This window comes from Eucyclogobius newberryi, unplaced genomic scaffold, assembly GCF_026437365.1.
Source record: "Eucyclogobius newberryi isolate DKJ021-1_F unplaced genomic scaffold, fEucNew1.0.hap1 SCAF_15, whole genome shotgun sequence".
In the NCBI taxonomy this organism is placed as follows: domain Eukaryota; kingdom Metazoa; phylum Chordata; class Actinopteri; order Gobiiformes; family Gobiidae; genus Eucyclogobius; species Eucyclogobius newberryi.
Window position 1 is genome coordinate 14,381,796 of NW_027315779.1, and position 20,472 is coordinate 14,402,267.

Below are 20,472 nucleotides of genomic sequence, written 5' to 3' on the forward strand. Positions count from 1 at the left end.
GCAGAAAAGTATTCATTTACTGACATCAAGAGGAGTCCACGCTGTAGGACGCGGTCTGGAGGTCAGATTGCATTGCACTTTAACAAAATATAGCCTACTGTACTTTTTTTTGCTGAATTCATGTAGGCTCTGTTGTGTCCCAAATTGTATAATATACAAATTGGGACACAACAGAGCCTATTATGTGTTTTTTGTGTGTTTTGTACTACAGTGTTTTAAGCTATAGTTAAGTTTGACTGGATATTGTTGATGTGTGTCATTGTTTGTATGTTGGAAGCTACAGAGAAGTGATGAGTTGCGCTTGGATGATTCTTTTGGATTTTAAGGGGTTTGGAACAGAGACAGTTCAGAGAGGAAGAGAAAGAGGGGCGCCCATTTGAGAAAGCCCAGTTTCCAGTGTCCAGTTTAGACCAGTTTGATCTATGCAGCAGACAAAAACCCTTACATCACCACAGATCCATTTAACAATATATCGTTTCTCATTAGTCAGAGGTTGGATTGTGAACGCTGAGGAACAGGTTTGAAGTCAGTCTTACAGTCATGCAGTGAGCTAGCTGCTATCTTAGGTTCAAAGTTAATCACGTTTATCTCACAAAGCAGAACCTTTCTGTAGCCATGTGACTTGGTGTAGCTATAAAACCACTGATTGTTCCTGCTTCTTTCTCTTTGCAGCGGTGACTATACCAGCGTCACCTGAAGGAGGCCTGCACCTAACACCCAAGTCCTCACCTTTTTCATCTTATTTGACCGCTCTTGGGTTGAACCATGGCTCCAACTCTGACCACAGCGTTCGCCAGGCGCTGGTGGATGGCTGTGACTGCTATTATTGAGAACCTGCTCTTCTCTGCTGTGCTGCTGGGATGGGGGTCCCTCCTCATCATGCTCAAGTCTGAAGGCTTTTACTCATATCTTTGCAATGAAGAAGGTAAGCGATTGTTGTCATTAGTTTTATGGTTCATTTGTCCTTCTAATGTCTTCTTTCATGATTCATTACACATTATTGCTTACATTCATTCATTGTGTCGAGAGGGGCCACTGGCTGCATGTGACTTATTAGTTTGATTAGTTAGATAGATAAACAATATTAACTATGTATCTATCTATATCATTATTAATTCAATAATATACATGATGTTTTTCTTGAGGGTATTTAAAATAGTTGTAAGCTGGTTTTATCAGACTGATAACGTTAGAAGGTAGAAGCACCAGCTCAGCCCTTTTTAGCATGTGATTTAATGCACAACCACTGACAGTGACTTTATTACTGTCATTATGGATGTTGAAAGTCCACAGATTGATTGTAAATGGTAGAGGCTGATAGTAAGTGATAACAAAACACACAAGTAAAACAGGTTGGCAAAAAATAAACCGATGTCCATGGTTAGTTCAGTGTTAACTGCTAATTCAGCAGAAACTACACCACGGTCATCAAGAAAGTTTTGCAAGAGAATCTGTTTTTGCTGAATAATCACAGCAGCATGTGGTCAGTCACACTGGTGATGGTCTGAACTGAATCAAATGTCATCATTTACCACAACTTGGAAAATATGACTTGAGAATGCTTAACAAAAACAACTGTATACTTTTCTGTAGGTAAATAACTACTGCTACAACGTCTCTCTGCTTTGTAAGATGTAAATGTAAAAAAAAAAAAGCCCCATATCCACTCATTTGCAGTAATGTACTTATGTTGCACAATATCACTGTTTTATAGATAAATACAAATGTTGTGCAATTGAACATTTTCCACACAGGTAACCACACCAGCTCTGCTAACTTGTCCCTGCCGACCCCATTGAGCGATGAGTATGCAGACTACTACGCGCTGATGGAGAGTGAGGCGGGCGTGGTGGGGTTGGGGGATGGCGTGGAGATGAAGCCTCTACTGCCTGATGGGCCTCTGAGGATGAAGGGCTGGCTCATCTGTAAAGAGCAGGACGAGATGCTCAACTTGGCCTTCACAGTGGGTTCCTTCCTGCTGTCCGCCATCACTCTGCCGCTGGGAATCGTCATGGACAAATACGGGCCACGCAAACTCAGACTGTTGGGAAGGTAAAGAGGACCTGATAAGTTTGACCCTTTTATCTTTGAATTAGATAGCCTCTTCTTCTGGCTAAGGTTGTAAGCCAAGCCAAGAAGGACTGTCTATTTGCTGTACGAATAATACAAATATATATATATATATATATATATATATATATATATATATATATATATATATATATAGTTAAAACATATTTTTTTCTTATTCTTTGTAGCTTCTGCTTTGGACTGTCCTGTCTAATGATTGCATATGGAGCCTATAGTCCAAATGGTAAATCCACATACTTTCATTTTCTATAACCTATTATTTATGGCTATTTACATGCTCCTATCTCCTCCTACACACTTAATTATGTGTCCAAACATTTATGTCCTCCACAGAACTCTCTGTCCTCATCTTCATCGCCCTCACTTTTAACGGCTTCGGGGGCATGTGTATGACCTTCACCTCTCTCACAGTAAGTTTGTTTGCGCAGATGTAAATATCCTATCATCACAGGAACTTCCCTGTGGATTCATTATAGTTTATGTGTAATAACCCTGGTGCCCCCGCCCCCTTTCTGCCCTGGCATTCCTCTCATTTGGCTTGTTTTGGCTTTGGCAACAGCTTTAATTAGTTAGATGCATCTTTCAGAAAGGGGCCAGGAAAGACGGGTGTTCTGTGGACTGTACTCAGCAGTGCTGTTTGCTTTTGCACTAGCAATAGACAAAAAAAAAAACTAAAATTACATTCAACCAGAGCTGCCCACGAATTTAGAACAAAAAAATTCCTCATGGAAAGCATTGTTCATTGTTAAGATTTATGTACATTTTATTCTCTCTGTGTCAGTCCTGCAACTACAACAGACCAAACACTGAACTTTAATTAACACAAAATAAGACAACAACAGTAGTACAGGCTAAATCTATCCATTAAAAAGTGCTTCCTTTATTGAGGACATACCAGCCCTAACCCTCTTGCATTCCTTCTCCTTCACTCCTCTGCTGTTCATCAGACTGTGGTCCCTCCCCAAACCTCTAAACAGAAGTCCAGCCTTGCTCCATGGCGATGCAGTTCGTAGAAAGGGCCTCAAGACATCAATCTTCCAATGAAATGTCTTGTTTCTACACCACCACTGACATATTTTTCCTCTTTAAACATGGGTGCCTAAACCTCTGATTTAATCCTTGCTTTTATCACCACCAGCAGCCACAGCTTTAGTGAGTTAGTGCGGATTAATTGTACGTTTACAGAGTATTTATAAAACATGTTTTCCATCCTCGCCGGTGGACCTGCATTTTGCTGCTGGGTTAATCATTGACCAGAGCAGGCTCCTTGATCCTTACTTTCTTCAGGCCATTTACTTCCAGCTGTAAATGAATTCTCAGATCACCATGGCTTCCTCTTAAACCTCTTATATAGTTACCTTCCCAAGCACTGCTAATAATCATTTTGTGTGATCTCTGTTTGACTTTTGTTGTAAATATGCTACTTAATTTCTGTTTTTTTAAATAATATAAATGTAGCAATGAGATGTACAATGTATCATGTTCAAGGCTTAAATTAATATGGACACTTTCCTAAGTGATGTTAATGTGATGTGCCATTGCTCTCCATGGGCCATTACAGAACACAACAACAAAACCTTGTCCTTAAATGTTGCATAAACATACTCGCCCTGTCATAGTTTTCATATTATGTCTGAAGTCATGTTCATGTTATTGTTCATTGCCTCTTCACCTTAGATCCATAAACATTACTTATTCATAAGTTCACATCAGTTCTTGAATTATTTATTTATTTTTCTTCCAGCTGCCTAATATGTTTGGGGACCTTCGCTCCACATTTATTGCCCTTATGATCGGTTCGTACGCCTCCTCCGCTGTAACCTTCCCGGGTGTCAAGGTACTAACAACAAATACAGAAGTCAAACATCAGCAAACAGAGATATCACTTCTATGGCCGTAACTTTAATCCTGCTCACATGACAATTGTTTTGGTGACCACAGGTGATCTATGATTTGGATATATCTTTCATCTCCATCTTGGTTGTGTGGGCTGCCTGCGCTGGCCTGGTTTTCCTGAACTGCTTCTTCAACTGGCCCCTCGAGCCCTTTCCTGGACCAGAGGACATGGACTACTCGTGAGTGCCTCATGTGGTGTAAACGTAGCAAATAAACGCATTAGTGCCGTAACAATTATACTATGTAACAGAGATGCCATTTTAAATCTGTATTTTCTAATTCTCTTAGTGTGAAGATTAAGTTCAGCTGGATGGGTTTTGACCACAAAATTACCGGGAAGCTTTTTTATCATCAAGTGACCACCGTTGGGCGCCGTCTCAGTGTGGGCACAAGTCTGAAGGCTGAAGATCTGCCCATCAAAGATGGCAACAAGCTCTGCCTGTCCACCATGGACCTGGAGATGGACTCTAAGGCACAAGAAGAAAGTAAGACTGGAAAATAAGGAATATAAAATGACTCAACAGCAATGTGGAAACATGCGGGTGATGAAATGTAACAAAACAATTTCAGTTTCATTTTTGTATTCCATAACCGTTGTGTACCATGTTGTTAATATAAGTGACGTATTTTGAACTAATAACACAATGACATGCCAAATTGTGTTTTGTAATTGCCAAATTGCCACAGAATTTGACATATTTTAATGTGGCATTTTGCTTTTTTTTGTCATGTTTCTACAGCCCAGTCATTCTTGCAGAGCATTTCCAGCCCCATCTTCCTGCTCAGTGCGGCCACTATGTCAGTCACTCAGCTGCGTCTGCTCTTCTACATGGGAGCCATGAACAGTGTCCTGGAGTCGCTCACTGATGACCTGAACACAGGTCAGATACTTTGCCACCAGCAAAGCACATTTTATCTACACTTGTTGTTTTATTCCACACTATTTTTGTGCTGTTTCAATTTCCATAACTTTTATTATTTACGTAGGAACACCGTAATTTACAAAATGTTCATTGATTTTTCAGTCGAGAAAATGGAAGTTGGTAAGATTAGCATGATCTGTAGATTACTGAACCTTTAACTTTATAGTCACTACTACCATATTTTGACAGCAACAATAACCTTAAAACCATACAATCATTAACTTAGCGTAGTCGTAGTAGCAGTAATAGTAGTAGTATACTGTGCTTTATTATCATTGTATGCAACATTTTACTTAAATCATTTAATAATAATAAATAATATAATAATAATAATTTAGTTTTGCTTTTTTTCTCCTGCACATATATTAACAAATATTAACAATAGTAAAATTGCTGTATTTCCAGTTAACTGCTATTAGTATGTTTACTAGAAAGCATTTTGTACTTTAAGCTCTGCAAACTCCTTTAGAGTTTGATCTGTGATTATAATGTCATCCTTGTGACTTTGAACAGCTTGTTGATTCATACAGTTTCCCTCAACACACCAGCTAATGATTAACTGCCCCATTGTTCGGTAGTTGTGAACCAAGTGCAAAACGTTCTACTATTCAAGTATTACTAAATATATTATATTATATACATTTCAATAACTTCTTTATTCCTCACAGTAAGTTTGTATTCGTCCATCTTTGGCATGCTGCAGCTGCTCTGTCTGATGACCACCCCAGTGATTGGTCAGATAATGGACTGGAAGTTGAAAGAGTGTGACGATGGAGACGGGCAGAAACAGCTCACCAGCAAGTATGTTTTTACATTTTGTGCTTGTTTGTTTAAAAAACTACTTATGACTAATATCTGTCTTGATCTTGCGTCCACAGAGGTGAGATAAAGAAACCCAGGGACAGAAAGACACAGAAAGTGACCAATGCTTTGAGAGCCTTTGTGCTCACAAATGTCCTGCTGGTGGGATTTGGTATTACATGCCTCATTCCTAATTTGCACCTTCAGGTAAGTGGTTCAGTTATATGGATGAATTACTGATTTCATTTTACAACAGGACCATAAAGCCTGAGTCTATAGGGTTAAGCATTATTACAGGACTACGTATGTTGTCAGGCCTGCACTGTCCATTTCTGAAGCATTAAACTTTATTCTGCTGTTTGCCCAGATCGTGTCATTTGTTTTACACACTATAGTCCGAGGGTTCATTCACTCAGCTGTCGGCGGCCTCTATGCAGCTGTGTAAGTACAATAAAATCATAAAACTATGTTAATTACTATTGAAATGTTACAGTCTATAAATCTAGTTAAAGTTCTAATTAAAGTTTGGCTGGGAGATAAGACAAAAAATGTATCACAATTATTTTCCCTTTTATTGATCAAGCACAATCAATTTATCAAAAACAAATACAATTGCTTTCAATATTAATTTTGTAAACACAAACTTAAAATTAACTGACAATAAATAATTACCATTTAACACATACAAATTAAAAAAATAAGAAAATAAATTGTAAAAAGATATTCCGTCAAAGTCAGAATTCAGCTCCAAAATACATGTTTTTACTGACAGAGGATTGGCTATGAACACCTCCAAATATAAGACCCAAGATGATCATCGATGATTAGAAATGACTAAATCTCAACCTTGATTAATTGCACAAGTGTTGCTTAAGATAGGTAACGATTGAAGATATCACAAAGGCCATTAGCAGCTATACTGACATAATTCTGTAGACATTTCAGGTTGTTTTGTCGACATGTGAGTTAGAAAGAATAAGTCCTAACTTTCGCTTCCTCTTGTGCAGGTATCCCTCGTCCCAGTTCGGCAGTTTGACAGGGATGCAGTCTCTGATCAGTGCAGTGTTTGCGCTCCTGCAGCAGCCTCTGTTTTTAGCCATGATGGGGCCACTGGAGGGGGATCCATTTTGGGTAAGAATACAAACACAATTATTCACTCAAACATGTGTCTAAAGGGGAGGGGTAAATGTGGCTTCTTCGTCCAGGTCAACATTGGACTGCTGGTTCTCAGTATGCTGGGATTTCTGCTGCCTCTCTACCTGATCTGCTACAGACGAGAGCTCAACAAAGAACAAATGGAAAGAGAAGAGAACGCCAAGATCTACATAAAAATAAACGGCTCCGACATCCCAGAGGCCTTGGTTTAGTGAACAATGGAAACTCATCAACACTATTCACTGACTGACAGGACACCTTTAGAAGATTTCAAAGATAGATGTTCAAACCATTATTATGAGATTTTATTCTCATCCACACATCAAACTGTTGGACCACGACAAAGGAGGAAGAGGAGCAGGAAATGAAGTGGCAGTGAGAGGAAAGACTGTGAAAGGAAGAGGTTCTGACCTCTGTATCCCCCCAAAACCTCTCAGCCTCATTTTCTGCTTTCTGCTTGAGTGTTATATTATATTTACTGTACGTGCGGAAAAATGAGCACAGACATAGTCTGTGTATTATAATCTGTTATTAGTATTTTTTATTTTTGTTATGATTAATTTGCCCCCAAGACAGGGGTATCTCTTTATTTTGTCATCCACAGAAGTCAACATTGCATCAAGTGGTTACACCTTTCATAGTTTTAGATCAAGTATTTTAACACATTATATTCAAAGTTTAAATATTTTATAGTTTCATTGTTGTCTGAAACGTAATTTAAACCATAATTTTTAATGTATTTAGTGTATTTATTACCTATTATTTGCTATTGTATGCTATTTTTCCCATAGCTTACTTTTAGCTGTGCCAAATGTGCCTTATGCATAATCTACGTACAAAGGTGAACTGTAAGACATAGATTTAGACCATAGATAGATATTTTCCACCTACATTTTCCACCAGCGCTTCAACCACAGTTTTTCTATTCTTCGTTGTCCATGGGGTAAACAAATTACAATTCAAAGAGTGTGTGTTGCTGTAGCTTATTTTTAACCTTATTGTTTCTGGACATGGTGCTAAATAAAGATGTTTCGGTCATGTTTCCAACACTAGTTTACTGTAATAGATATCACAACATCCTGGATGGTGTCAATTATACTATGTAGTACATTAGTTGCTACAATAGTTGCCAAATTGAGGCAAACACTTCTCTTCACTTCTCACTTCTCATCTTTTCTCTGTAGAGGTCACTAAACACAAAATTTCAATTCACCCCAACAGTATAAGTGAAGTCGACTACTACTAATAATAATATTGCAGTCAATCAAACGTTAAGGTTATGCAATAAACCGACAACGGTTTATATTAAATTATTTCGAAATAAATGAGATGTCTTAAACATCTTTTTGTTACAGACGTTTGTATAAATGGCTACAGCATATTAATTTAGGCCGATAATATTTTCTTTTAAATGACAAACGTGCCTGTTAAGTGTCTTTTCTGTGCGACTTCGGTGCCCACGTTTGGTTTAGCAGTCTGCTCGTGTATCTGATACTTGACTCTCGCAGATGGCTATCACTTGACACTCTGCCTCTCATCAACAGAGAGAAATGAGAGAGAGAGAGCGAGAGAGAGAGAGAGAGAGAGAGGGGTCGATGTGCTGTGACCAAGACTGAGAACAGCGCCAGGTCCAGCAAGGTACACATGAAGAAGCCCAACAGGCCTACAAAACAACCTGAGTGTGTCCCTTTACAATAAACTGCATTTTTAAAAATAGCCACACACATAAATTATATTTAACAGTTAACAGTTCACTTAATGTTTGGAGTAACTTGATAAACAACTTTAGGACACGGGTCCCCAGGTGTTTTTGATGGTCAGATTTATCTTGTGCTGTAAACACACTCCAAAGAGACATGGCCATGGAGCACTATGATAAACGGTGGAATGCTGCTGGTTGGCCGAGATTACATAATTTCAGGCACGATCTCACGCGCACGGACTAGTTTCAATCTCCAGGAGGTGCTTCTGGTGCTGCTGATGCTGAGATTGGATTAGGCCCTACCCATCTCGTCATCACATCACATGCGTCTCAGATTTGGAGGGAGTCAGAGCAGCCTGTACTAAGCGGTCCTTGGACTTATGTGACATTTTTTTTTTTTTTTTTACTATTGGACGAAGCGTCACGATTCGGAAACGGCGTGACTGCCGCGGTGCGTGCCGCTGCTGCTGAAGGGGCCGATGACGTAGAGTGCGTCTGAGCCACGAGTGGTGGTCCCCGCACATCATTCCCATAGATACTGAGATACGGAGAATAACCACGGTTCTACGTCACCGCGCCTGAGATGACGCAGGACTCGCACCGGAGGGAAAAACGCTTCATAGATTTCAGACTATACCACCCCTCTATTGCCACAACGACAAGAAACGTAAGTATTTTGTGCGTTTTTACGTTTTTAGTCTATTATGTCTATGGTTAAATTGTTTGATTTGATTCGATTAAGATGCCAAACTGCCAATAGGACAGATGGAGGCTAAACTCTGAGTACACACGCCTGTTTAAAATATGCTGAACACGTTGATTAACATAATGCATTTTGACGAGATGGGCACGTAACAGCGTTTGAGCCGTGTGTCCTTGCTTTCTTCCGCACAGGCCGTGACAGCAACGCCTCGGCACGGCTCCGTTCAGGAAGTGAATGTGAAGCAAATAAGCGACGGTGTGGAGGTAGAATGACATAGAGGGAAGAGGTGGGAGAGCAGTGAACGGAGAAAAGAAGAGACTACGGTGCACCGAGCCTGCTCCGGGGGACCTGGACTTCAGCGGTTCCCTCATCTGGATATTTGCAGACCTACGAGGCTCTTGCCCCGCCAAAAATGCTCATAAAAGAATTGTGAGTAGTATGTGCATGTGTGAATGGATGACGTGAACTCGTTTTGTCGTTGACATTGTGGCTACACTGTATCGCGGCGGTGACAAGAGTCGCTGTCCATGGCGAAGTGGTGCTGATCCCGTTTATCCGCCGCTCACGCCCGTCATTATTTTTATTCCAACAAGAGCGCATCACTCTGCATCTGTGAGAGGAGAGGCTCGAGTTGCATCCGCAGCAGCCGGATTGCATGGCTGGCTGTGCCCTTCACCCAGCACACCGTTTTTTTTTCGTTTTTTTTTTTTTTTTCAGGAAGTCAAAGCTAGAGGCGGTTAAGGGGAATTAACTCCCTGGATGTGAAATGAAAGATGGTGGAGCTGTTTAAGCTCTATCTGGTAGAAAGCTACAGCGGTTTCTGTGGCCATGTTATTGATGTGCGGTGAAGGTGAAACTGCTGGTGGTGAACGCCGGCAATCAAGTCTGCAAGAATGGAGCTAAAGCTGTAGCTATGGACAGTCAATGTCAATGTGGGGGGAATTGAAGAGTTATGAGAAAGTGGCCTAATTGTGAAGAGACCAAACTGTCAAAATGTCAAAGGGCTTGAATTAATAGTTTGGTGCTTCAAGATGGTCACCTGCTAAGTGCATGTTGAATGTAGGTTAACCACTGTACATAGCTGTGGCTAGCTGTGAGGTGACTTAGCTTAAGGCCTAGGTGGTCTATAGTCGACTGACATGAATGTAACATAGTATATAATGGGATGAAACTGCATCCCAATCAAGTAAATGGACCAACAGAAAGAGTATACTGTATTGTCGCGATACATTTTGATACTAAGAAATGGGCTCAATATCCCATATCGATTTCAAAACCACAATGATAATTAATCAATGCTATTTCTTTTTTACAATAGACTTGTATTTTCAACAGTAAGTCGTAGTTGTTTCTTTAAATTACCATGCGGTCTTCCATGTAGTTCCAATAAAGCACAAGATCATTCTGAAACAGTTTAAGAAAGGTTCAATTTTGTCCACTTAATGTGATTTATTTTATTGATGCTTGCTCAAATGTGTAGAATTTCAATACTAGTTTTAGTATAAATCATTATCAGATTTTTTATGCTTTTGACAACCCAAACAGATGGACGGAAGTGCATTTCTATCCGATATTGACCAAATTTGATTTAAAACAAATATAAGATAAGATAAGATAAGATAAGATAATCCTTTATTGTCCCACATGGGGAAATTTCATTGGTGCAACGCAGGTAGATACAGAGGCAGATACAGAAGAAAAGAACAGATCACATCGCTTATAGGAAGTCTGAAAAACACTTTCAGTAGAAGATATAATATATATCTTTATCACGATATTCTGCATGTATTGCAATCAAGACGGTGCTAAAATGTGCCTGTAAATGTCTTTGTTGGGGTTGAAGTGTTGGATAAAACATTAATCGACAGTACAATTAATTATCTCACTAAAATTACATTTATTCAGACTTTTATTACATTCACCACATCAAAATTTGGAATAAAGCAGGACTAAATCCAAAACTAAGCCTGGACTAGATCAGGACCAAACAAAGACTAGAACAGGACCAGACCAAAGCCGCAACACGACAAAAATGGGCTCAATTTAGGACCAAACAACAACAATTGTAATCACACCCTTAAACTGCTAATTTTTCAGGATTTTAAATAGTTTTTATTACAGTTCATGTACAAGATATTTAATTACAACTATGTCTGTAAACGTTTGACATCATTTGACTTAGGCGTTAGGCTTTTACTGATAAAACATGATGGAATAAATATTAAATAAATACACCATCAGCACCCTTTGTAGTGACTATGTATTCCCACCCACCAAACCCCGGCTGCTAACCATCAAACCAAGGGACTGTAAAGAAAAAAATTTGCCAATTATGCCCAGAACATTTTTAATAAATGATAGACAAATATCAGTGCATTACTTTCAGCTCGTCTTCACTCAGCACTATAAATACTTAAAGCTAAAAATAGCCTCTGCTCTTGAATACTAGATGTATCAGCTGGATTTCCCCAACATGATTTAATCAATAAATGGCCAGGATCCGGGTGAATGTATTATTATTATGTACTATTACACTGAAATTGTATTAGTTAAGCACCAAGCAGGAAACCAATACAACAACAAAGTAGATTATTAAAATAAAAAAATGTGTGAGAAAAAAGGGATCAAGATCATTCCTGGTCAATATTTGGTGTCCTGACATTTGGCATCGCAGGCGTCCATAGATGTGAGTATTTACAGTACAAAGAGTTAAGATGAAAAGGCGAGTGGAGCAGAGGTGAGGTGGGATTTGTGTCCGCAAAAGAACTGAAAACACATTCCTTACTATTCCTACCATACATTACTTAATAAAGGATTTGGTTTGAAATTTTACAGCCGACACATAAATACAATATCCTGCTGTTTAGTGCGTGGCTTCAAAAGAAGAGCTCAGAGCCTCGTGTGGGAGGCAAAGGATTATGTGAATTTGAGTGTGAAAATGATGCTAATACGTCTCTATAATGTAGGGAAATAGAGGTTTACTTAATCCAAAAAGGTACCTTTGTTTTACAACTCTTTTGACAAAATATTATGAATTAATATCAATGCAGTGAGGACTTTTCTGGTCTGTGGTACATTAAATGTTTGGCAATAATGGACGCAATGACAAAAAATAAATAAATGAATAAAATAAAACACACACACTGCTTGAAAGGACAGCTAACATAATCTTTGGGCAAATTGATTGAAAAACCCTGTGAAATTCATGTGACAGACTGTTCTAGTTGTATGAATGCTATCGCTCCAAAGTAACGTCCTTTTTCCTCTCTTCCAGTCGAGTTATTCTTCCCATATCTGTGGAAGAGGTAAGTTACATTTGACTATATTCCTCTTCCTGTTTATGAAATTACCTTTTATGTTGGAAAACTGATGCCCTCTCCACCAATAGTCAGGTTTGTCTTCTAAATGATCAGAATACATTGGGGTCCTCCTTATGTTTCTCTCCAATAACATTCTCAGTTTCGCTTTCTTACAACAGAATAGTACAAATGATTCTTGCCGTTCAAACAACATAGTTTATTACCACTTTAAGCCATTTTTCTTCTAAATATATGAGTCATTTACAAATGCCACTGAATATGGTATGTCTAGCGTGGTTAAACATGCAATAAAAAAGTTTCATCTTGTTAATAACGCTTTCATTGAGAAAAAGAGAACCTTCAACACATTTCTTTTTCATATGAATAAACTGTAATATGTTGCATCTTGTCTTATGGTGCAGTCGTGGCCACAGCTAGTCAGTGTCTTTATAAGACACGAGGCATTAGCAGAGAAGATGTGACCCACAGAAAAGGCCTGCAGACAGTGGAGTAATGGTGACTGTCAGAGGAAGTACACAGCCTTCTCTGCCCTCCAGTGTAGTACAACTATATATGGAGTTTCAGTACATCAGGGCGTCTCACGTTGTGGTAAGCGGACAGACTGTCCGGGCCTCTTCCAGTGATTTTTAGAAACCTAACTTAAATCGCTTTGGCATATTGCTGTTTATTCTTTGTTAAGATTGTCCGGGGAAGATATTTTAACTTATTTTGTAATATATTTGCAGTTTTATACTTTTTCACCTGCAGTAGGCTAACTTGCTTGCCTTTCCTTATGACATTTCGCTGTAATTGTCCTCGAGGGGTGGAATGACCTTTGTAATTTAGAGAAATCTCAAAGGTTTTGAGGGCATGTCTCTGAGCCTTAACCTGCATAATCCCCAATGCACTGATGACATGCAACTGAAGTAACTAACCCTAACCCTATGATATAATGTTTTAATTCATTGTAGTCAAGTAGGTAGAAAAGCTGTGATTAAAATGAGTAATCTGAGTTTCAGCACCAATAGCATGTAATAGTTTGTAATAGAGAGGGTTTTTTGTGGAGAGTTATTTGTGACCAGCATTGTTTTTATTTTGCGTTGCAGTATCAGGTGGGCCAGCTGTACTCGGTGGCTGAGGCCAGTAAGAATGAGACCGGAGGCGGAGAAGGCGTGGAGGTGTTAAAAAACGAGCCCTACGAGAAAGATGGAGAGAAGGGGCAATACACACACAAAATATACCATTTGCAGAGGTAAGCATCATGTTATTCCACAGTTTTTATATCTAGGTATATGTTTTTCTGTCTGTAGGTTACATCTGTGATTTGTGATACTACATCCAATTATTATTTCAGTTTGACATCAACTTGTAAACGGGTCTGTGAAATTTCAGTGTTTATAATAATATCATTCATATTTCAATGTGTTTTTAACGCAGTAAAGTGCCGTCATTTGTCCGAATGTTGGCTCCTGCGTCGGCTCTTAACATCCACGAGAAAGCATGGAACGCGTACCCATACTGCCGCACAGGTAAGCGAACATTACACATATAAGGGTTATTTACAGGAAAGTTATTTTATTTACAAGCACTTATTTCACTATTGCAGTTGTGGAGTTGTTAAAGACCATCCATTTGCAAATAAATAGTGCACGTGTGAAATATTTACCTTGACTTTTTGAGCTAAAAAATACCTATCCCAATATATTTTATTGACAAGCTATGCAACAAGCCAAAACAAGTGAAGTTTGAGCAGACATTTATCTTATCCCATGAGCGTCTTCCTTCTGTTCCCGCAGCCCTTTCTCTCCCTCCCTCCTCCCTCTCTTCATTTATATCTCTTTCTCTCTTTCTCTGCCTCTCACTATCACCTTGAAGGTGTGTTTGAATAATTTAGTGACTCCAGTGAGAAGAGGCATGCATCACTCGAGACTTCACCTCGGGATCACACAGTGTCAGCTGCCAAACACAGACAGGAGACATGATCTATGAAATACATAATAGGAGCAAAGATATTCATGCACTTCTATATGTGATCTGTCATTAATCATTGTAAACTCCATGTGTCATGTCAATAATTAAACTAAAAGCTTATTTCTCCTTTTTTCACGCAACAACATGAATCTGCAGTCATCACTGTAAGTTAATTTTTATGTTTAAAAAACAACACCTGCTTATTTATCCAATGACACTCACTGACAAGCCAAAATATCATTGCTCAAAGGTTGAGATAGAAATTTGATCTATTAGAACAAAGCAGCACTGGAGACAGCCTGGGCTGATAACACGTTTGTGACTGTGTGTTGAAAACTCAACGTTATCTCACTGTTTGTCCTCTCCCAACAGAATGAGTACATGAAAGATAACTTCCTGATTAAGATTGAGACGTGGCATAAACCTGACTTGGGGCACCTCGAAAATGTGAGTGATTTTCTAGTGTGTTATTTTACATCCATTCAAACATTATCTGATTTTTTAAAAAGCCAACTATGACATTGGATACATATTTTTGTTCATATAAATAAATAAGATAAAGCTGGATTAGAGGTATTTCCTGATTGGTCAGTGCTTTCCATAGTAGGAGTGAATAAGACTAGGCAAAGATAAAGAGTAGAGATTAAAGGATTATTTAAACATGCAGTGATGAAAAAAGACAACACCAGATTTCTATGTTGAAGAATAAATGCCCAAAATTAGTTGATGTCAGTAAATTGTTGTTTATTGGTGTATCTAATCTGGACTATGGACTGTAAACACAAAAACCTTTCTGGTTATATCTGTATCTTCTTGTTGTCTGTGATTAGGTGCATGGGCTCGATCCTGAGACCTGGAAGAAGGTGGACATAGTCTATATTGATATTGCAGACAGAACCCAAGTAGATTCTAAGGTGGGCATTTTATTTATTCATTGCACCTGTCCCTCAGAATATGTGAATCATACCTTTGTCTTCCGGCAGGATTACAAGCCAGACGAGGATCCTTGCAGGTACAAATCAGTGAAGACAGGAAGAGGTCCTCTAGGCCCCGACTGGAAGGTAAAGAGGCTGTTTAAGGCCGTTGTTTTGATGTGAACAACCTAACACTTGGGCTGGGACATGAAAGACGTGTGTTTGTATGTTTTGATCTCTGCAGAAGGAGCTTCCCAACAAGAAAGACTGCCCACACATGTGTGCCTATAAACTGGTCACTGTCAAATTCAAATGGTGGGGCCTGCAAAACAAAGTGGAGAGTTTTATTCAAAAGGTATGTAAGCGGTTAAATATAAGTCTTGTGGTTATCATAACTTGGTTGCACAATGTTCCCAAAGGCCAAGTCATAAAACATAAAGCACTTAAAAGCATGAGCTCGATGAACAGGAAAAAGTGTTTCCACCAGCCTCTAGTGGACAAAATATATAATGCACAAGTGAAGCTCACTCTAGTCCAGTTCCTAAAGACCAAAAGAGAGAGAATGTAGTTGAGAGTGAAGTTATTTGCGAGTTGAAATTAATACATTTTCTATCCTGGCTTTTAGAGTTTTACTCAAAAAAAAATCTGGCTGTTTATTTACAGAGTTACTGTGTTAAATTAAATTAAATTAAATTATTATGTCAAATTAACAATATGATTTTTCATCCTATTCAGCAAGAGAAGCGTTTGTTCACTAACTTCCACCGTCAGCTGTTCTGCTGGATCGACCACTGGATTGAGTTGACTATGGAAGACATTCGGCGCATGGAGGAAGACACACGCAAGGAGTTAGACGAGGTCAGCCCACACCAGCAGGGAGACAGAATGATTTAAATGAATTGATTTGAATTTAAAAGTTTCTCTGTATCATCTAGATGAGAGTTAAAGACCCCGTGAAAGGCATGGTGGCACTAGAGGACTGAGGTTGTGTTCAATGGTGAATGCTGCTGCTCATCAGGTACGAAAGTGAAATAATAAAAGCTACACGTTTTTTATTGCCCATAAATTCACATTTTTTAAATTAATACATTCTCTATAAACTTAAGCCAATTATTGTATTTTTTTTATTATCATTTTTTTTTAATATAGTATCAGCAGCTTTGTTTGTGTCACTTTATTGTTCTTTTGATATATTATAACTTTTAAGACAAAGCTGTTTGAGCACTTAACATAAAATATACATTCTTTATAATGCTCTTGTAATCTGCAGACATGTACACCCAGACACCAGCGGATTCACATCCTTCTGTTCAGACAGCGTGCAGCGGTCCGGTCCAACCCCTCGTCTCCTGGGTTTTCAGGAATTCTGGACTTAGTAAAATCCTGTTTCAATTTTGATATTTTACTTCCCTTCTCATTCTCTTTATTTAGTTTTTTTCATGTGTCCGTGTGGTTTTCTGAGGCCTCCAGTAGCAACACAATTAATTAAACTCCCTAGAAAATTAGGTTTTATTTCTGATAAAGATATTCCATTGGTGTATATACTGGGAATAACTGTATTAAAATATATACGATATACTATATATAAATATATATAAATATATATAAATATATATAACAGGGTTTTTAAAAAAAAAGTTTTGTCTGTAGTTTTGTCTGTGAGTTTCTTTTTCAAGTTGTATCTCCTCAGTGTTGCGTTTTAAAGTGATTTTTCATGTCTCCTTTTTATTTGTTCTTACATCTTTCTGCAGTGTTTCCTTTTATTGTCAGAAATCATTTTTTAAATCTAAAAGTGAAGCCGCCTGGTTGAGAACGTTGTCTCTCTTCTCCTGTTTAAACATATTGAGGCATTTGTTTTGTTTCTCTGCTTTGTGGGTTAGTGTTTGTGCATAAATGTGAGTTTAGCACCTGTTGCTTTGGCCTTTTTTGTATTTTTCCTCCTTCAAGTTTATTTAAACTAAACAAGTCATGACAGGATGATAAGAAATATATCCAAATTAGGCATAACATTATGACCACTGACACTTAAACGTGGCAGCTCTTTGTAAGAAGAATTATGAACATTATGGTTTGTGTGTTGATTTTGAAGACAAAAACTTCTGCTAGAAGTTAGTGCCGTTATCCCTGGCTAGAAGTGTCCAAATTCACAGTGCACAGTGTTTATTGTGTATGGAGCTGCATATACAATATAAAAAACACAAATAAAAAGCATGGGGTCACAATGACATGTTTGATTGCTGTACACCGAAACAGAGACCTGGCAGTAGGATTTAGCGCACAACCATTATAAGAGCTATTTATTACTTCCTCTTCCACTGCATATTATAATTACAGCCGTCATCTCCATTTATGGACGAAGCTTGTCAATGTCACTGCAGAGATATTGTAAGGGGGACAAGACAAGAATAAGGATGATTCCAAGGGCCTTTGACTGACCTCAACCTTAACCTAAATGAACAAATATGAATATGTGCTTTGTATCATGCCCTGCCAGTCATCCTCACCAACTGTGGATAATACTCTTATCCAGTGATAGCAATAAATACCATATAATTCTGCAAATGTTGCAAACCAGAGCTCAAGCTTAAGATTGATTTGTTTATGTTTTGTTCTATGTCATTGGCTGTGTGTTTCTAGGTGTATGCATGGGTGACGTAAAGTTGTATGTCTTGTGATCATTAGTGAAATTGGGAAGAATGGCTGAAGCTAAAGGAGCATGCACGGTTGGCACTAAACTTTAACCCTTAAGTCACCTTTCACACATTTGTTTTGGGCACAGATTTGAAAGAGGGTGCAACATAGTACAAAGGCTAACACCCGCATAACAGGGCCATAGCAAGTTGCTCTTAAAAGTTTATTGTCATTGTCTAAATTAGAAGATAAATTAAGCACAATAAGGTGATATCTTGTAATTTGATCGGGTGTGACCGCTGAAAATGATCATTATGGAATTGTGTTGATCCAACATTGGTTCGATCCAGGCGTGGACATCTTTGGGACACTTCCTTTATCTTGTATACTCTTGGAAATCACCCAGTTTTTCTTAATGCAATCCCCCTCACACTTGTACTGTCTGTGGCGGGGGCGACAAACTGAACCGTGGAGATTTATGGTTGTATGTATTGTATGTATTGACATTGTAAATAGCGAATCAACTTAAGTAGGCGAACACACATAGATAACTATCCTGCCAAACAAGTGCTCGCACCTCCACGACATCGAGCCCTTGACAGACAGTAGGGGTAAATATTTAGGAGATCAGCCAAACATCTCACAGCTATAGTATATGTTCTGCTGATTTCAGGATGCTCCAGCAATGCAATAACAAGCCTAATTTGCGAATCCAGAATTATTCGAACAACCGCCGTAGCTAGTGCACAGTCCCAGGCTTTTCACGTGTCATTGGTAGGACAGTGTATAGATCTATATATTTTTGTTCTAAATGTTGTACCTCTTGTTGTCAGATACAATGACTTCTCTCACAGACAAAGTAAAAGTAAAATAGCAACCTGCCTCTTTTACCAAATAAGTAAACAAGACATAAACTGAGAAACCTAACCAGTTCAGTTCAAATACAAATGTATAAACTAACTGGCACTTACTTAACTTTTCTGAACTCAACTGCTTGTTTCCATGGAGATATTGTTACTTTTCCTGGAATGTTCTACAGTGTGGCATTAAAAGTACCTTACATTAATTCATTTACAGGTGTTTTTATTGCTCAGAAATACCTCGAAAAGCATATATACTTTCTTACTGTGAGCGGGGTCGCCTCTCCACAGTTCTGACCTGTAACTTGGCCTTGTAGCGCCACCTTGTCTCTATGGAGATAGATACATTTAATGGCATACTGTGAAACATTCCAGGCAAAGCAATAAAAGTTACATAGTGTACTTTTAAGAAGGAGTATTGTATATTAGTGAGCCACAAAATGATCTAATTACAACAAGAATCAGAAATGTCAAAACTGCAGAGAAATCGGATGGTACTGCTGTAACTGATCCACATGACTCAATGAAATATAAACTGTTGAGGAACTGTTCAGGTGCATTTTAACCCTGGATATATCTGCCTTTACAAAGAAGTCAGATAATATGGTTAAGACAATCTCACACATACAGTGTTAAAATACAATTGCCTCTAATGTGAATATCAGACCAGTGTGAAAATCTCTCTTTGCTCTATATCTTCCTCCTGTTAAATTGTCTCCTGTTTTCTTTTTCTTTTGTTTATTGTGAATTTGTGCCTTTTGTCATCCTATCTTCCAATAACACTACTGTACATTGGAGATGTAAAGAAACAAATAAAGACAAGTAAAAAGTGTTTGGTTGCAGCATGTTTTCCCAAATATTTTGATTATTTTCATCAAATCAAGAAATACTAAATGTGTCATTCATTCAAAGGTTAAAGAGATGCACATCTTGAAATGCTGTAAGGACCCATAAGGTCAAAATGAGAGTTCTCTTAAATAGAGGCTACATTAATCAGGGTGTGGATGTAAAGATGACTTTAAATCCTGATTACAGGCGCAGAGAGACACTCTTAGTAAGACAAGTCTCACAGCTTCTGCAGTCAATACTTTTTTTGATCATCGCATGGACATATACAAACAAGCAGTTTCACAAGTAAACAATAAAATATTTAGCTGGTATCTTAAACTATGTGCAAAAAAAAGAAATATATAAATTTACAGTAAAGTTGAAAGAATAAAATCTTTCCACGTCTTTTTGCCTTTGTTTGTAGTTTAGCTGTTTCAGACCAGATTTGTCTTTGCAATTGTATAAACTTTACATACGTGAGTAATACATATTTACACGGTTAATGTTGATGTTTAAGATATATTAGTCCAATACAATCGTTAAAGGTTTGAGCTCAGTCATAGGCTGCATGTGCGTTTAATGGCATGGCTATGAGGCAAAGGGAAAGGATTATTTATATACAAAGGGGGCTTTGGTGCAACAAATGCCATGCGTCACGGTGACATAAAATAAACAGACATGACCATTCATGGAGCAGA

General features: G+C 38.3%; 2 protein-coding genes across 5 annotated transcripts; both read left to right on the forward strand.

Moving 5' to 3' along the window:
- On the forward strand, window positions 1–7,913 carry slc43a2b (solute carrier family 43 member 2b). Of its 3 annotated transcripts, XM_072446102.1 has the most exons (15): window positions 1–61; window positions 673–925; window positions 1,755–2,052; window positions 2,259–2,314; window positions 2,425–2,501; window positions 3,836–3,928; window positions 4,033–4,166; window positions 4,276–4,472; window positions 4,728–4,868; window positions 5,013–5,030; window positions 5,579–5,711; window positions 5,789–5,918; window positions 6,079–6,152; window positions 6,719–6,842; window positions 6,917–7,913. In XM_072446102.1, exons 2-15 carry the CDS (start codon window positions 766–768, stop codon window positions 7,076–7,078), a joined length of 1,797 nt encoding a protein of 598 aa, XP_072302203.1. In that variant the 5' UTR covers window positions 1–61; window positions 673–765; the 3' UTR covers window positions 7,079–7,913. The 3 variants fall into 3 exon arrangements, with proteins under 3 accessions (XP_072302203.1, XP_072302202.1, XP_072302205.1); XM_072446101.1 differs by lacking the exon at window positions 1–61 and having other exon boundaries at window positions 646–925; XM_072446104.1 differs by lacking the exons at window positions 1–61; window positions 5,013–5,030 and having other exon boundaries at window positions 646–925.
- A 1,044-nt stretch (window positions 7,914–8,957) lies between these two features.
- pitpnab (phosphatidylinositol transfer protein, alpha b) lies at window positions 8,958–17,365 on the forward strand. Of its 2 annotated transcripts, XM_072446105.1 has the most exons (13): window positions 8,959–9,246; window positions 9,463–9,700; window positions 12,546–12,576; window positions 13,677–13,822; window positions 14,008–14,099; window positions 14,698–14,705; window positions 14,914–14,988; window positions 15,372–15,455; window positions 15,525–15,602; window positions 15,700–15,810; window positions 16,191–16,313; window positions 16,391–16,473; window positions 16,726–17,365. In XM_072446105.1, the coding sequence occupies exons 2-12, from the start codon at window positions 9,684–9,686 to the stop codon at window positions 16,436–16,438; spliced, it is 813 nt and encodes a 270-aa protein (XP_072302206.1). In that variant the 5' UTR covers window positions 8,959–9,246; window positions 9,463–9,683; the 3' UTR covers window positions 16,439–16,473; window positions 16,726–17,365. The 2 variants fall into 2 exon arrangements, with proteins under 2 accessions (XP_072302207.1, XP_072302206.1); XM_072446106.1 differs by lacking the exon at window positions 14,698–14,705 and having other exon boundaries at window positions 8,958–9,246.
- Window positions 17,366–20,472: the final 3,107 nt, after the last annotated feature.